Source organism: Opisthorchis viverrini (genome assembly GCF_000715545.1).
Source record: "Opisthorchis viverrini unplaced genomic scaffold opera_v5_131, whole genome shotgun sequence".
Lineage (NCBI taxonomy): Eukaryota > Metazoa > Platyhelminthes > Trematoda > Opisthorchiida > Opisthorchiidae > Opisthorchis > Opisthorchis viverrini.
In genome coordinates, this window is record NW_008751784.1 from 903,115 (window position 1) to 918,598 (window position 15,484).

Here is a 15,484-nt window from a genome sequence, read left to right on the forward strand (position 1 = left end):
ATTGACCCTCTTTCCTGGTTTCGTCCCCTACCAATAAACTAGGTGTGTCTTTGTTGCCTGCATAACAATGGAAACTTTCTAACTAATTACAAGCAATTCGAATGACATAGCTCAAAAATGTTACTGGGTAGACTAAAGGTTGAATAACAAAAAGAGAAACATAGTTAATTTTAGGGAATGCTGGTTAGGAAATAATTACGTTTGGTACCTAAAGCCAATAGAAATCCTGAGAAAATACTTTCTGCTTATGGTTAAAGACTAGGTTGAGAAGAACAGATGCAAGCCTCGCGTGGTGGTCTAGGAAAAGTACTTTCGACACACTGTATGCATGTTTTTGAATGAAACACACGGTATTTAAAAAATTTTCAGCTTTATAAATATAATTGTGTGGCTCTCATTTTTAATATTTTGCGGAAATTCTATATCTGTCTGAATGCCGGTAGAAAAACTAATGGAAAATCTTTTTAAGTTTCTTCTCAGTGATTCTCCGGATTTGATTTTTAGTTAGACAAAAGCATAAAACACCTGTTGATTGGTTCGACAAGCTCATACCAAAACATTGGCCTTTGCTTGGCGTATTTTTATAGGTACGGTCATTTGTTATGGCCAGACGGGAGCGGGAAAGACATACACAATAAGCGGAGTGGCGCAAGCTTATCCGGATCGTGGCATCATTCCACGGGCCCTAGCCCAACTGTTTGAGGAAATCAATCAATTAAAGAGGCATGAGGCTACAGTAAGGTTAGTTCTTTTTTATCAAGCTAGCCTAGACTAAAGTTAGTATAGTTGTTTGGTAGATATTGGTAGCAGCTTGTTGATTTTAAGTTTTTTTTTAGAACCTAAAGTTTACATGTTTCTGACTACAATTGAGCCATTCAAGTAATTGGTTCTTCATGAGACTACAATTTTCCACCAGTTAGGCTTTTTCAGAGTGCTAATTGTGTGTGAAGCGTGAACTGTCTGTTGTGTAAACCTTTGAAACCCATACCTATCCGACAGAAAAGGAGGACAAAACGTCTCCGGTCTTTTGAATCTGGCTGAAACTCACTTATCAGAAGCGAATGCATGGTAAAGTAGCCATTATCAGTTTTACGCATAGCTTTTCAGTGGTGCTCAACAGTATGTGCCATTTGTGAAGTGTCACGGGTATTTATTTTAATTTATACCACGCTGTTGAATTTCGTATTTCTCTTTGGAGGTCACACTGCAGCACAAAATTTAAACGGACCTAGACAAACAAGATTTATATAAAAATAATTGACTGCTGATGGCCGAGGAAAACCGGTATATTGACCTTTATTAAATTGTCAGCAATCAGCAGGTGATAATGTTGAGTCCCCTTGAGCTCGAAAGTTCAGAGCTAAAAAGCGGCAAATATTTGTTCCAAGAGATGCACAATCGACGTTACTTATTTACTGCTTCAACAAAGGAGTGCCCGAATTTTGTTAATAAGTGTGCCAGTGATAGTGAAGGAGGCAGTCACTTGTTGTAGTCTGTGGCTCAAATTGGAATATGGTAACACATGAACAATGGGGATACACATATAAAACGGTAGATAGATAGATAATACTCCAGCTGCAATACCGTTTTTGTATCTAGCTGCCAGGCCACTAGAAGGAAGCACGAGGGCTGGGATTTTGCCAGATTACTGAGGCCTAAACAGAAGAAGCCGAGATGCAGAGATCCGGTTCAAACCACGGACCTTCTGGTTGGGAAATTCGCGCTTTAGCCGCTGAGACACCTTGTACCAGATAAAACTGTAGCCATTTAGTGGGACTACATTTACTTGAAAGATGACCAAATGTATCTGGCTAGAAGCTCCAATGCAAGAGAGGGTGATAAGCGCCAAATCGTCTGAATTGATTGCTAGTGGCTTACTTGTGGTTGTCGGTTATTTAAATTACGAACTCTCGGGTTCTTCCTGCCTGCGAGTTGCCGGATAGTTCAGGCATTTTAATAGTCATCTGATACAAAGCACTAATTAGTTGTCAAAACGCGCACAGAAACCGCTTTTCCAGCTCTCTACACGTGGTAGATTAGCTTACTTAGTCTGTTTGATGAAACTCTGCCGTACGGAAATATCGGTCCGTGTAAACATGCACCCAAAATGCATGTGAATACTTGCTTTGAACGCCTTATGAGAAGGTTTTTGGGGTAGGGAAATTTTGACAATATATTGAACGTGATTTCCAGAGGAACATTATCAAACCAAGTGAATAAGTTGGCTAGTTGTTTCTAACCCGGCAGAAATTAAATCGAACATGTATTTATGATGAGCTTCAAATAAATATATCCTCGAAAGGATGCTTCACGTTACAAAAGGAACAAAGTACTAAGGCAGAAAGCATTTAGTCCATGTATATCTTGTCTATTGCATCATTTATTGTGTACTGTCTAGGATTTTTGTCGATCGTGTGCCCAACCAACAAAAATAGTTTGATATCTTATGTATCTTTCTGCCTGATGCATGTTGCAGACCCTTTGGGCGCAGTAAGTTGAAGAATACTATGAGTAAAATCGATGGGACCTCAGTTTGGTCTCTCTAGTTTTTCTCTTCTTAGACTGTCTGTTGAATTATCTATTTGTACTGATATTTTTGCGTGTCAAAACCAAGACCATACAGAGGAATATACCAATTGGTCGGTTATCAAACTTTTCCGAGATGATGGTTGCTCTATCTGTTCTAATCTTCTGGTTAAACGCCCACGATGCTATCTCGCGTGAGTCAACCAGTTCGTAGAAAATTGAATTTTGCAACCACGATGAATACGGGGGTTCTATGGAAACAAAAGCAACAGATCTAGCAAACGATCATTTGAACATGTTTTCCTCCCACGTTTTTGAAGAGGGAATGAAGTTATTGATCAGAATGTATGTGTCAACTGTCCTGGTAACAAGTTAAAAGTGGATTTTGTTCTGGAAGTACGAACTCTTTGATTGAGGGATGCGTGACACCATGTGTTGTCCAAGTGCTGTCCAAGAGTTGTCCAAATACACTGCCGGTTAGCGTCGCGTGTTCAAAAGACCAAGTGCTTGACCTACTTGCCAGGAGGTTGTAGGTTTGAAACAGTCTAGAGACTCACAAATTGCACATCGTTGATGATTCCTAATAAGGATGAAGGCTTTTCAGCACAGATTTGATTTACTTACTGGACGAAGTGTCCTCCCTCTACCAGAGGTTGTTCTGACTATTCCACTTCTTTCAGCAGAACATTTGTCAGACTGGACATCTATTTTAAAACCATGTTATTCAACGAGACCAAGTGGTTGAGTTTCATTCAGGTCCTGAAAATATGAATCCAGTAATCTCTTCATCGAATTCTTCACTTTGTGTCTCAGTGAAGCGAAAACTTATATTCTAATTCGAGCTGCCAAGCTCGAGCGTCCTACATAATATGTCAACTTGTAACCGGATGCGTAAGACTGGATGAATGGAAGGAAGTGAATGTGTAAAGGTGTCTTTCGGAATTTTTCCTTCTCCTAGTTTTTATTGCTTTCTAACAAACCCGATCGATAGTCTAAGGTTAATACTTAAGAATTTCCACAGTCACGCTAACGTAGTACACAGCCGAGAGTTAAACTTGCAATAAGTCCAACTGTAGAAAAATGATGCTAATCGATGAAAATCGATCCATGCTCTTGAGAGTAATACATTGAGGACTACAGTGAGCGTTAGATTTTCCCACTCTTTATGAGTACGCGGTACGAGGTTGGTATTAGTTCTCCAATCTATGGATTCCGTATACAACCGGAATGGGTTATATAGACGCCCGTATAAAAGGGGATCGTAAACACTGAACTAATCTTAACCCCCTGGTTTGTGTTCCTGATAAATTCCATTTCCTTTGAGTTAAAAATGGTCGCGAATCCGGTTGATCCATGACTGGATGTGAACTCCAAGTTGTGGAAGGCCCCCCAATTATCGCTGTTTAAAAATAAATTAGTGAGACCAAAAAGTTGGTGAAAATAGACCTTTGACTTTGCATGAAGGTCTTATGGGGAGGAGTTTTTATACAAAATATGCAACAACTATTCATTTTAGGCGCTGGAAGATGCTAAATTTGTCCTTTTGTTCAATAAAAACGACGAGTAAGCGGTTTTAGCAGCTAATAATGGTGCTGAAGATAAAAACAATACTGATTCGACTTTGTACTTAATATATCTGCGATCATTTTGTGATGACTGATCTGTGTGTAAATTTGATGTGTGATTCAGTTGTCATGACAACAAAATGGTTTTACTATTGGTTGTTAGTGAAATCGACCAAAGTGTGTTTTCTGTTTGACTGTTGTGGTGCAGGGGAAAGAATTAGAAATCACCTTCGAGTTAGGACAATTCAGGTCGGAAACTGATACGGTTGCATCCAACACACGTTAAAATAGGACTATGGAGGAAGGTACTATCTGATAACACTTCGTTATCTTCGAAATGCTAAATAAATATGTGAATAAGCGAGCCCTTAATCCAATCACCGACCCATCTCATGCACTTTGTAATAGTTGGTACAACGATATAACAGGAGATAACGCGTGGATTAGTATGGGACCATTTTCAGAATTCCACGTTAACGAATGGTGATAGACCATAATTCACTCGACCGCCATGTTGTCTCTACACCTCCCGGAAGGCAGTACAGAACGCGCTTACTCCACAAGGACACACCCAAACGCACTTGATTATTTTTCGAGTTCAGCTCCAGGATCCTACTATTGGCATGTGACAGATGTTCGTTTTTCGAGTGGTCCAAACCTCTACTTCAGCCCACCTCCGTACCCCAGTCCCCCCATAACTGACAAAAGTGACAGCACCAGAGTGGAGTTTGACTGTGGAACTCCTCACCATCCTTATTCTCCACCCCACCTATTTTCACAGACGTCAGTCATGATCAAGTGATTGAGCTTAACTTTATTCACAGGCCAAAACCTGATCCGGGCAATGTGCCCCCTGAACAACTAAAAAGCCATTTTTCATTCGATGTGTTACCAAAACGGGCCCATTGTGAAGAAGGCAGACTATGCCATCTCCTCAACAAGATCTCACTGGTTAGTACTGTGCCCCATGTCAACTGAGTCTCGTCTTCTCCACTCAACCGGCAGTGGTCACTTTATTCACCATCAGCCTCTCACTCCTAATATTTGTACAGATCTCTTTTTACGCGAGAGACTAAACAAAAACCTGTTCTTCCTTTTTCACCTTGTGATATTTCCCCTCTTTTCGGTCCACGAGAGTCCCTACCGAGTCAGCTGGTTGTCGAACACCAGTTTCTCTCAAAACACCTCGGAATGGTAGGCGGTCTTTCGTCTATCGCCATGTACGCAACTGGGACTTTCGTGTGTTGTCTCAATTCCAGCTGGCTTGAATTGAGCTGTAGGAACCACATAGTGATGCGTTGCTGGGACGATTCTGAATGCTGACTAACAGATCAAAAATCCTCGTTGTTTCGTCTTTTTACCCGAAAAAGTTCTCTTCCATACCGAAGGCAGTTAAATTGATTTAGTCATATGATCAGTTCCGCCAGATCAGAGTACAAAATTCGGTACGTGGTTCCTTAGTGGTCCGGTCTTCAAAACCACTCAATCACGTGCTGTCGGCCCGTATATACCTAAGATGTTTTTTATGCGAGTGAAATTTCTGTCGGCCTTTGTCGGTCACACTAGGGACAGACCTTACAGTGCCGATTTTATAGCGTTGTTAGTTGTGTTCGATTTGCGTGCAAACATTATACACTGTCAAAGTTTGTATCAAGGTCACGTCTTGCATTGGCAATTTCATACAACATCTTTGAAGATTAGCGTCTTCCAAAAGAGCATCAAGACAACGCGTAGGAGATATCACTCACAATGTATGTCCAAACCTTTCATTCATATTCACTTACTAATGAACAAATATCTCAGCTGTTAACACTGCCTTCCAGATAATTCGGAGTTTCGACCTCTCATCCGCATCTGCAAACGTTGAATTTTGGCTCGCATTCAACCCATCTTTGCTGGCTCAATGGTTAGGTGACGATGGATTGCTTGCTGCCTTCATAGGATTACCAGTGTTCTAAAGAAACGGAGGACCGTTTCAGGATGCTTTGAACTGCAATGGTGGGGATCCGCCTGAAATGTACTTCAGATTGTATTACCAATTTCAAGTGGGGGAGATGGGAGAAACCCCCATATCTTTTGGCATAGAGTAACCACAGAATTTTTGACGAATACCTCAGTGTTAGCGATGTCACTGTCCACAAGCAAAGTCTGTTTGGTAAACGTCAAAAAACACTACCTGGGACCCTGAAAGGTTCAACCGGCATGCATTCAGTTCCCTCTCGAGATAAGACAGTTTCAAAAAGCTTCACACCATGACTCACAAGTTGTATTCTGAGTTGTTATTAGACGGTCGGTTACAAGACTGCTCATCATGTTTTATCAGTTTGATAACATCGAACTTTTGCATTGCATCACCAGTGGCAATCATTTTTGATGGAGAGGTATCCAAGAGATTTTAAATCCAAGTGATATTCTTTGGAGTGCAACTGAAAATGAAGTCAATAACACATGACAGAAGTATATTTCTTGACTCCCTCTAACTCGAGGTACACGCAGTCATGGCATAAATAACTTCTGCGGTATATACTACTCTGGAATGTTGTATGCACTCTCAGTAGCTCATTCCCTAAAAATTTACCAGGAATTTGGATATCATCAAATGACGCTGAAAGGGAAGTAAGTCCTGACCTTGCAAAGAAAATGAAACGGAGGAGCAGAAGCCAGGCAACTGAGATAAACCACCGTTTTCTTGCCTTGACTGAACAGCATCTTTTTTATTCTCGATGATGAATGTCTGACACAGACATATCAGCTCATGTATTCACTATGTACGGTGACTTTAAACTGGCAATAAAATTCACTTCACCGCATCAACAAATCATGTTCTCTTACAGAATATCGTATGTAGAAATTTACAACGAGAAGATGGCAGACTTACTCCAATCTGCGGTATCCAGTACAGCGGCCGAGTCCCTAGTCATATCTGATATAGGTGACGAAGTTTCGGTGAAAGGACTCTTTTGCCCGCAAGTGAACAGTCTTGATGACGCGCTTGCGCTCTTGTTTGAAGTAAGTTTTACTCTTGCCTGGTGGCTATCGATTTGATCCCTCCACGGGTGAGCAATGTTAAGGCCGTTTAGGACAAATTTACGAAACAGAACAAAATCCACCAATAGGTTTTCCAGCTAGATGCAACCTGTGTTATGTTGAATGCACTACCTGGTTAGATGATCAAGTTCTTGTGAGTTGTAGCATTTCAATTCACATTACTCCCGTTTGAAAAACCCTGCTTTCTTTGCCTAATTATTCCGTGTTGATTTACAGGAAAAAGATGGAAACCTCTGGGCTCGGGTTACTCGTCATAGCTCACCAGCGTTTCGGGAGTTGAATTGTACCATCTGAAGTGCCACTCAACAGCACTACTACTGTACCAGCTACGCACGCTAGACGCATCCGAATTACCATATCTGAAGTGACAAACCTGTCAAGGCTTGAATGTTTTCATTGGTTTGTCGGAATTATTGTCAACAAAGGAGGACTTTTCTGGCGATAGTGATGTGAATGCCGATTCCAGCAATTCCGCTAGAATTTGCTAGGTTTTGGGCGGCTTTGGAGGTCAATAGGCTAGCACTATTGGTCATGGTTCAAAGGGCCTGGAAAATCAATAACATCGCTCAAAACTGAACACATTTACCTCTTCATACTTGGTAATTCAGACCAGGTGTCAGATCTTTGGAGTTTACGGTCAAATAGCCTCACTGCTAAGTATCTATAGTCAGAGCAAAACTCAAGTTCAGGGCTTTCCAAATTTTCAGTTTTGGGCTCGAGCCATACGAACGAAAGTGCTGCGAAAGTATTATAAGCTAGTCCCACATTTCGCAGTTTGTGAATATACTCAATACCATAGGAGCACGCGAGTGGTTTTCTCTCCTTACGGTGTTCCTTCCAGAGCTGCCACAAGAGGTGAGTTACAATATACAGTTAAATTCATGGAGAGAAGGAGGGAAATTAATGCGTAGACTCTGGATCATTGAATTGTCTCCTAGTCCTTGAAAAACTAAGAGCGGGAAATTTCAAGTCATTTTATTAGGTTTAGGCCTACCTAGAAAATAAGGATTGTTGTGAAGTGTTAGATTTCAACATTTCACCCAATGACAAAAAGTTCAATACAAGGACTTACCTTGAAAAGCTCACTTGTAATTTCTTTAGTTTTGATCCACCATTATTTCATCAAGAAATGTTTGATGGTTCGTCCGGTTGACGGAATTTCTGCTCAAAGATATCCTTAGTGAACCGAGGCGGAAATTCTTGATCCTGATAAACTGCTTTCACACTGTCCAAAAAGTTACACGTTATATGTTGAATGGTCGGTACGCTTTTTGGTGGATAAAGTTAGCTGTGAGTTCCTCACTGTTGGGGATATCAATATCCCCCAGAAAACGCTGTTTTTATGTGTTCTAGCGAACTCCTGGCATCTTCAAGGTCAAACTATGAAAAATCAATGGCCTATTGATACTCCAAGAAAATTTAAATCCGACCACGTACAGGATACCATTCTTTCCACTGACTTGGGTTCGGAAGCTCCGGGCATCGCCTGTTGATCGTGTGTTGTTGGATTATTAAAGTTTGTGTCCGAGGTTCTCGTCTTCTTACTATTCGCCGTGCTAGGAGTCTGTATCAAGCAACATAGCTGGGGATAGAGTATTGCCACAATCCGCATTATCATATTGTTTGCTCGCTGCGTGACCGAACCGTAACACTCACGAGTAACCATTTGCAAGTACAGGCGTCCAAAGTTATCGTGGACATCACGAGGAAATACTTGCTTCTAACTGCTGAACTGCAGTGTTGTCTTTTTGATCGAATATCTTTCTACAGAGTAAAAGAATACAAAAGATTCTGAATATTACTACTATTCCAGGGTGAACCAACAGAACAAGAACAGTTGGAACACACGTGTTGAACCGGGTTTCATCTCGGGCTCATACAATTTTCACCGTCTATCTTACGGTGCGATCCATCGCCGACGGTAGTCAGACGTGTCTCCGAACAAGCCGAATCAACTTTGTCGACTTGGCTGGATCGGAACGTGTTCAGAAGACAAAGGTAACAGATGAAGTTTAGATCGTATTTATCCTTTTCCTCTATAGTTACACTGAAATAACCGACTCCAAATCACAACAAAATAATCCACATTCAGGCATGGACCACAGATCTCTCAGCTCTTGCACCAAGAACGACTGGCGGCTGCAATTTTCCTTAGGCTTAGGCAAGAAAACATAGTTCTGACGTAGCTCAACATTCTCCTGTTGTAAGATGAGTGTGGCTAAAGCCAACGCGTTGTTTCATATTTGGCTGACGACAACATCTATTTAAGTCATTTGGGGGCGTTTAGCTGATTCTATTGTCCGCTTTTCATGTTACTTTGGTAGCCGCTGCACGCCGAGGACGTCAAAAGACTTTCAGTTTTTGACCATCGATGTCTTCGAGGAGTTGCTTGAACCTAGTGAGAACACCGGATAAGCAATGTTGAAGTTCGTCGAATGCTATTCGGAAGAAATAACTCACCCTCGATATATGAACTGATCACACTCTATCGGTTGCTCTGGCTTGGCCACGTGCTGCGTATGCCAGTTGATCGACTTCGGAGGGCTTTTTCCGCATAACCACGTGAAGGGTGGAAGAGAGCCAGGGGCGACCAAAGAATGACTTGGCAGCGAAGTATAAAAGCCATTACTAGCAAACTCAGCTGTGCTGCCGGCTTTCTGGATGGGGACCCCGAGACGGGCCACATAAGTGGTTAGAGACATCGTAAGACATGTCCCATTCATACCCTCAATGGCGCTCATGCATCCAAGCCACTGCCTTCAATGCGTTACTCCCTCCAGAATCCACCCACATAACAGTTCATCGACAGTACTGTATTTACGCATTGATTTATTAGCTGCCGGCTCCAATGAGCAGCTACTTATCCTACCTCCCCGAATCATCGGTGAACGAAACTGTGGCAGCTACAACCACTGTATGACAAGTACGCGGTTCTCACAGCTGAACATGATGATGATGATGATGATGATGATGATGATGATGATGATGGTGATTAGTAGCTACCAATATAACGCATCCTTTATGGCTCAGTGAAAGAGGTTTCAAAATGCGTTGGTACTTTTGGTATCGCGTTTTGTTGTGATTTATGAATACGCTTGTGGCCATCAGCACTCTTTAAGTCTAGCATATGCCATCATCATTACCATCAAAGACAGCAACATCCCTATCGACAATGATGCCTCACTGTTGTACAATCATAAGGTTCGTTTAATTATATTTAAGACCCTACAGTGAAAAGAGGGGGAAAAGAGTGAATGAGGAAGAGGATCTAGTGCGGGCCTATATCGAGCTTTCTCAGATGCCTCCAGGCGACCAATCGGATATTCTGGAAAGTAACTGACAGCACGAACGACATCGGCATCGAGTAGCCTCCATTTCTTGAAAAATCTCTTTTCAACCGGGGAAAACATCCAGCACCACCAACTACGATGGCTCGGCAACGTGCTACGCATGCCGAAACACCGTCCAGCATACGTATGATGACAACATCGTATTACTAATGCTGGGGACCTTTTACTGGTTTTACCCAGTGGATGAACGGCTTGCTTATCTGAAATCCCTAGTTGCGTTGTTTTGATCATGTGCTTCGCATGATGAGTGAGAAATAGCCTCATGGTAGTCCACTTGCTAGGGCTGGATATTCCTATTGTAAGGCACAAAAAGCGTAACAAGACAACCTGGAAACGAAATTAGTAAAGCTCATCAACGTATCTTAGGATGTCAATGATTGCATGGTTTGACGCTTAGTTAGTGGTTTGGAACATTCGGGAGGGGAATTGAGGGATAAAGAAACTTGAAGGTTTGTAGGTTTGCTGATGTCGTTTTATTTTGTCCAGTCTAGAGGCGTTTTCTGTGTCATTTAAATTTCTGACTTTCAGATATTAAGTGAACCCATATGCATCTTATGCTATAATGAGTAATCGCGAACTCTGGAGGAATCTTTTTCCTACTTTTTGATGTCGATAGTCTGATGGCCGATTGCTCAAGGAAGCCACCTTCATCAACCGTTCCCTTTCGTTTTTGGAGCAAATGGTGCTGGCTCTGTCTGATACGGGTCGTTCACATGTGCCTTACAGACAGTCGAAGTTGACCCACTTCCTGAAGAATTCCGTTGGAGGCAAATGTAGAACTGTTTTCATCGCAAATGTGTGGAATGAGGACCGGTTTTTGGAAGAAACGGTAGGTTATCCCCTTTCATCAGTTGGTGAAAAACACAGTCAAGTTTACTTTTTCGGTGATACAGCTAAATTACTGGTGAAGTCCGTATCAGCACGGCGGTTTGATTTTTACAGACACGACATAAGTTCATCACTTTTTCGACATGATCAAAATACTTTTGATAGAAGGAAAGGAATTACAAGTACGTTCTTGCTTTCAGTGGTCTGTTGTTGGAGGTCGACTGGCTTACCACAATACTCAAAGCAACATGCATCAAAATTCCATAATTTTCTTCGTGTCTGCTCTCACTGTTCATTTTTCAAAGAGTTTCTTTTTCCGAGAGCAACAGTTGGCCTAAAAAAGAACCATTTTGGGCTTACTCAGGATTTCACATTAGTTGCTACTATTTATGCACCTGTCACGGTGAAAACACTACTTTAATTATTCCGATACGGTGTGTAGGTTAATAAGTAGTATGATTTTACTCCAAATTTCCAGATCCACTCTGATGACTAAGATAGTAGACGACCGTGATTTTTTGGTCAATGGCTATTTCGGTGTTCAAAAATTGAGGAGTATTTGAGGACGAGTATTATTAATATGTCAAGTCAATTCAACTAGAGCTGTGTTCATCAAAATGTTCGTTTTCATTATGTAAGTAAATATGTAAGTAAATCTAAGAATAACGAGAGTCAGTGAAACACGTAGCGTCACCTATGAACCATGAGAAAGTGTTTACGAAGGAGTTGCGCCATATAGATCGGCACAGAATGAAGTGCAATCCCGGCCGTGAGCAAACATCGGTTTGGAATTCGAACAATTACTGTATTTTTTGAGTATCCGTTTATTGAGGGTCACTGTGCAGCTTGACTACAAATTTAGCGTGCCTCTAAACTTATGGTTTAAGGGTCACAATAGAATCCACAGTTTTCCTCTTTAAGCCTGAAAAATATGAAAATGGAACAGCAAGGCAAATTACGGGGTCATATTTATTATTGAACAATAAAGCTGTCAGATGATTGCGGTATTCACATCTTTGAAGCCCAAAATGTAGTTAGTCGGCTTTGGTAAAAGCACCCATGGCTGAGTAAATTGTTTCTCCTTTTTTATTGCACCAAAAAGACTTGGTAATGCCAACCTGTTTGACAGTGGTAGGTTACTGAAGTAATTTTGAGGCTGCAGTTCATGAATGAATGAAAACCGTAGATCCTGAGAAGCGAAACTCATTAGTAACACTACTGTATACTAGTCCGACGCGTCCACGAAACAATTACATTATGCTAACCAGTTTTTTCTAGATGATATAGGCCCAGAAAGGATGTCTGTTTTTAGTGACCCCTCCCAATACGTAGGTGGTCCACAGCATTTCACAGTGAAATGCAGTGCCAGCTATCCGTTCAGCAAGCGAATCGGGTTAGATAGGGTGCAATTCAGCTGCTGTTATCTTTTCTTTACTCACATCTCAAATAAAACTTAATCAAAATCGCTCCAACTCAATTTGTCTAGGTTCATTCCCTCTTATCTTGAGTCTCATTTGCCCGAAACTTCGCTTGTGTACAAATGTTGCGTGTGGTGGTCCACTGAGCATACAATACAGATCTCGAATTAGCACCTTTGTAATTTTCAGGACAGAAATTGGCTGATACTAACGCTTACCCTGTTAAATATCGTTGTTCGTTGATTTGTTTTTGCACAAAACACCCACGCCCGTTGAACGCTATTTAATGCGGTCAGCAAGCCTCCATTGATTCATGCAGACCAAATGATCTTCATGTCCCGTATTGCTGTAAGTTACTTTGTTCTCCTTTTTTCCCTGGGCCTTGAGGAGGATGTTTTCACAGCGGGGTCCCGGTCCCATCGACAGCGCTCATCTTGACTCGCGTAGTTTACCTGTCAATAAACTTTCATCTGATGTTACCTACCCTATGCAATCCATTTGAATAAGGCGGCTTCACTTTGTGTGACGCACTCTAGGTTTGTACTCGTATCCACACTACCTCGATATTGAGGGCATCCCATATTTGCATCGGACCGTTTTTTTAAATTATGGATGTATTTTCTCCTGGTTAAATACTACTTACCATTTCAAAAAATATCTTCGACCGCTTCGAACGCTCACTGCCGCTTTTCCCCCTTTTTGAGCTCTTCAAGTAGCCACAGGTGTCGAATAGCTGTAAGTCCCCTTCCACATGTGAACGGTTAGGATGGTGTTGATCGATGACATGAATGATACACAATTGTACCGGAGAAGGCCCATAGTGTGGGTCTCAAAATGACGAGCGGACAAAGACGTTCCTCCAACTCCACGCGCAACAGAAAAGCAATGAATGACCCCTTTGAGTTTGTAACGATGAAACTCCATCCCATATTTAATTTAAGCCATTCATAATCACTCGTCACTTAAATCGATATGGCACATATGAAGCAGGATTATTTGCTGTTTTTTAGTTTTTCTGTCCTTTCCTTCATTTTACAAACAGATTTCAACCCTTCGATTCGCCAGTCGTGTGATGCGCATTCCTTGTCATCCAGCAGTTCAGGAACATGAAGACATTAAGGTAAGGAGGTATCAAGAAAGAAATACAGACAAATTGTATTTGATAGGATTTGAGAACATCATGATTGTGGATTGGTTAATGAAGCTGGATTACCCCTAGGAAAGTGTTTTGTTGGTCCTTTTATTTGGCTGAATGGTTGTGACTTAGAGAACGATCAGTGCATTCGGGTCACAGTTCACGAGTAGAAATCCGTTCAACATTTCGGACCCACTGGTGCGGGTTGACCTGGTGACAAGGGTAGTTCACGTCCAAGGTGCTTGGTTCGGATGAGTGCTTCTGTTTAGCTTGAGATGAATTTATCCACTTATGAATACTGTTCTACTTTCCGGAAGGAATTAAAACGAGAATACGGGCATTCAAGTTCTTCTCCTAACACATTCGTCTGCCTATCCGTGTTGGAGAGAATGGGTTTACATTCCCATAGGCATGACTACACAATTAATGTGCATGAAATGGGACCGGAAAATATTTTGTACTTTTCATGAATCGTAATAGCTCTGAGAACCAAAACCAGGAGATGAGGTTTTTTTGAAGCTGACGGTGTTCACTCAAAGACTACTTCCAGCAATGCAAGTTCAGCTGGCTGGGTCGTGCTTCACGGATGCCGATTTACCATCTACCAAGACGGGCGTTGGTTTTGTGACTCATTTAGAGGGAGAGAAACCTCTAGGCGAACAGAATTTGACATAGCAAAAGAGATTGAATGGCAACGCGCAATGTTTAGATGCAGTTAATGCCGTTCGCCCCTTCAGACCGGATTTACTTGAATTAATCTGTGCTTGGTTAGGGGCGCCGAATTCCTGGCGAATAAAATATGTCAGTGGCGTTCATGTCGCCAGTTTCTATTCAAATTGTCTGACTGAGTGTTAGAGGTGTGAGTACCTCATATGTTTGTTGTACGCTACCCATAATTGGGAGTTTTTAGTAAGTTAGTCTTAGGCGGTTGTAAGCAACGGTTTTCTAATCTGGTGGTGCTGTCGACGACGACGAGGATGATGTTGATGATGACGGTGATGATCGTAAACAAATTCTTCATCTAAATGAGCCTAATATTAAACAGTGTTGCGGAGTTTGGGAAGCTGCTTTTAGACTATTGGAACGTAAGATTAACCTTGCGGTTAACCAGGAGGAATGGTTAATTTCAATTTCAGTCGTGAAATCCTCTGGTTCACGAAAGTTTTTCTAATTTGTGGCTGACCGTTGTTTCCAATTTGTCTTCTGACAGATGCTTATAAAACGGCTTCGGGATGAGAATATCCTATTAAAGCAGGAGTTGTTGATGTACGACACTTTGGTGAGTTGTGGTAGTAGTAGTAGAAATCAAGTAGTATAAATCATGATTTCATTATAGTGGCATAAAGATTGTTTTTTTCGCAAAAAAAGTGATCATACAGTCTTAAAATGTTCATAGGGAAATCGCGCGTGAAATTCGTTAGCATGTTATCAAAACAGAAACTCGACGCTTTATCAGATTTCTTCAAAAAATAATTTACTTCACTGATTGAAAATGAACATTTTAATGACCAAATTTAAAATTTTGTTTTACTTCTTATTACTTAATAATTTATCACTTACTTATTTACTTACTTACTTATTACTTATTTACTTCTTATTAATGAAGCAAACTAG

At 41.3% G+C, this 15,484-nt stretch overlaps 1 protein-coding gene across 1 annotated transcript in view; it reads left to right on the top strand.

The window, feature by feature from the left end:
- Positions 1-587: 587 nt before the first annotated feature.
- T265_13989 (hypothetical protein) overlaps positions 588-15,484 on the top strand; it is a gene marked incomplete at both ends in the record, with an annotated part of 40,060 nt that continues 25,163 nt past the window's right edge. The window contains 7 exon segments of the mRNA XM_009171518.1: positions 588-741; positions 6,926-7,100; positions 8,910-8,953; positions 8,966-9,137; positions 11,106-11,318; positions 13,778-13,855; positions 15,081-15,149. Of these exon segments, the coding sequence (XP_009169782.1) occupies positions 590-741; positions 6,926-7,100; positions 8,910-8,953; positions 8,966-9,137; positions 11,106-11,318; positions 13,778-13,855; positions 15,081-15,149 (903 nt within the window).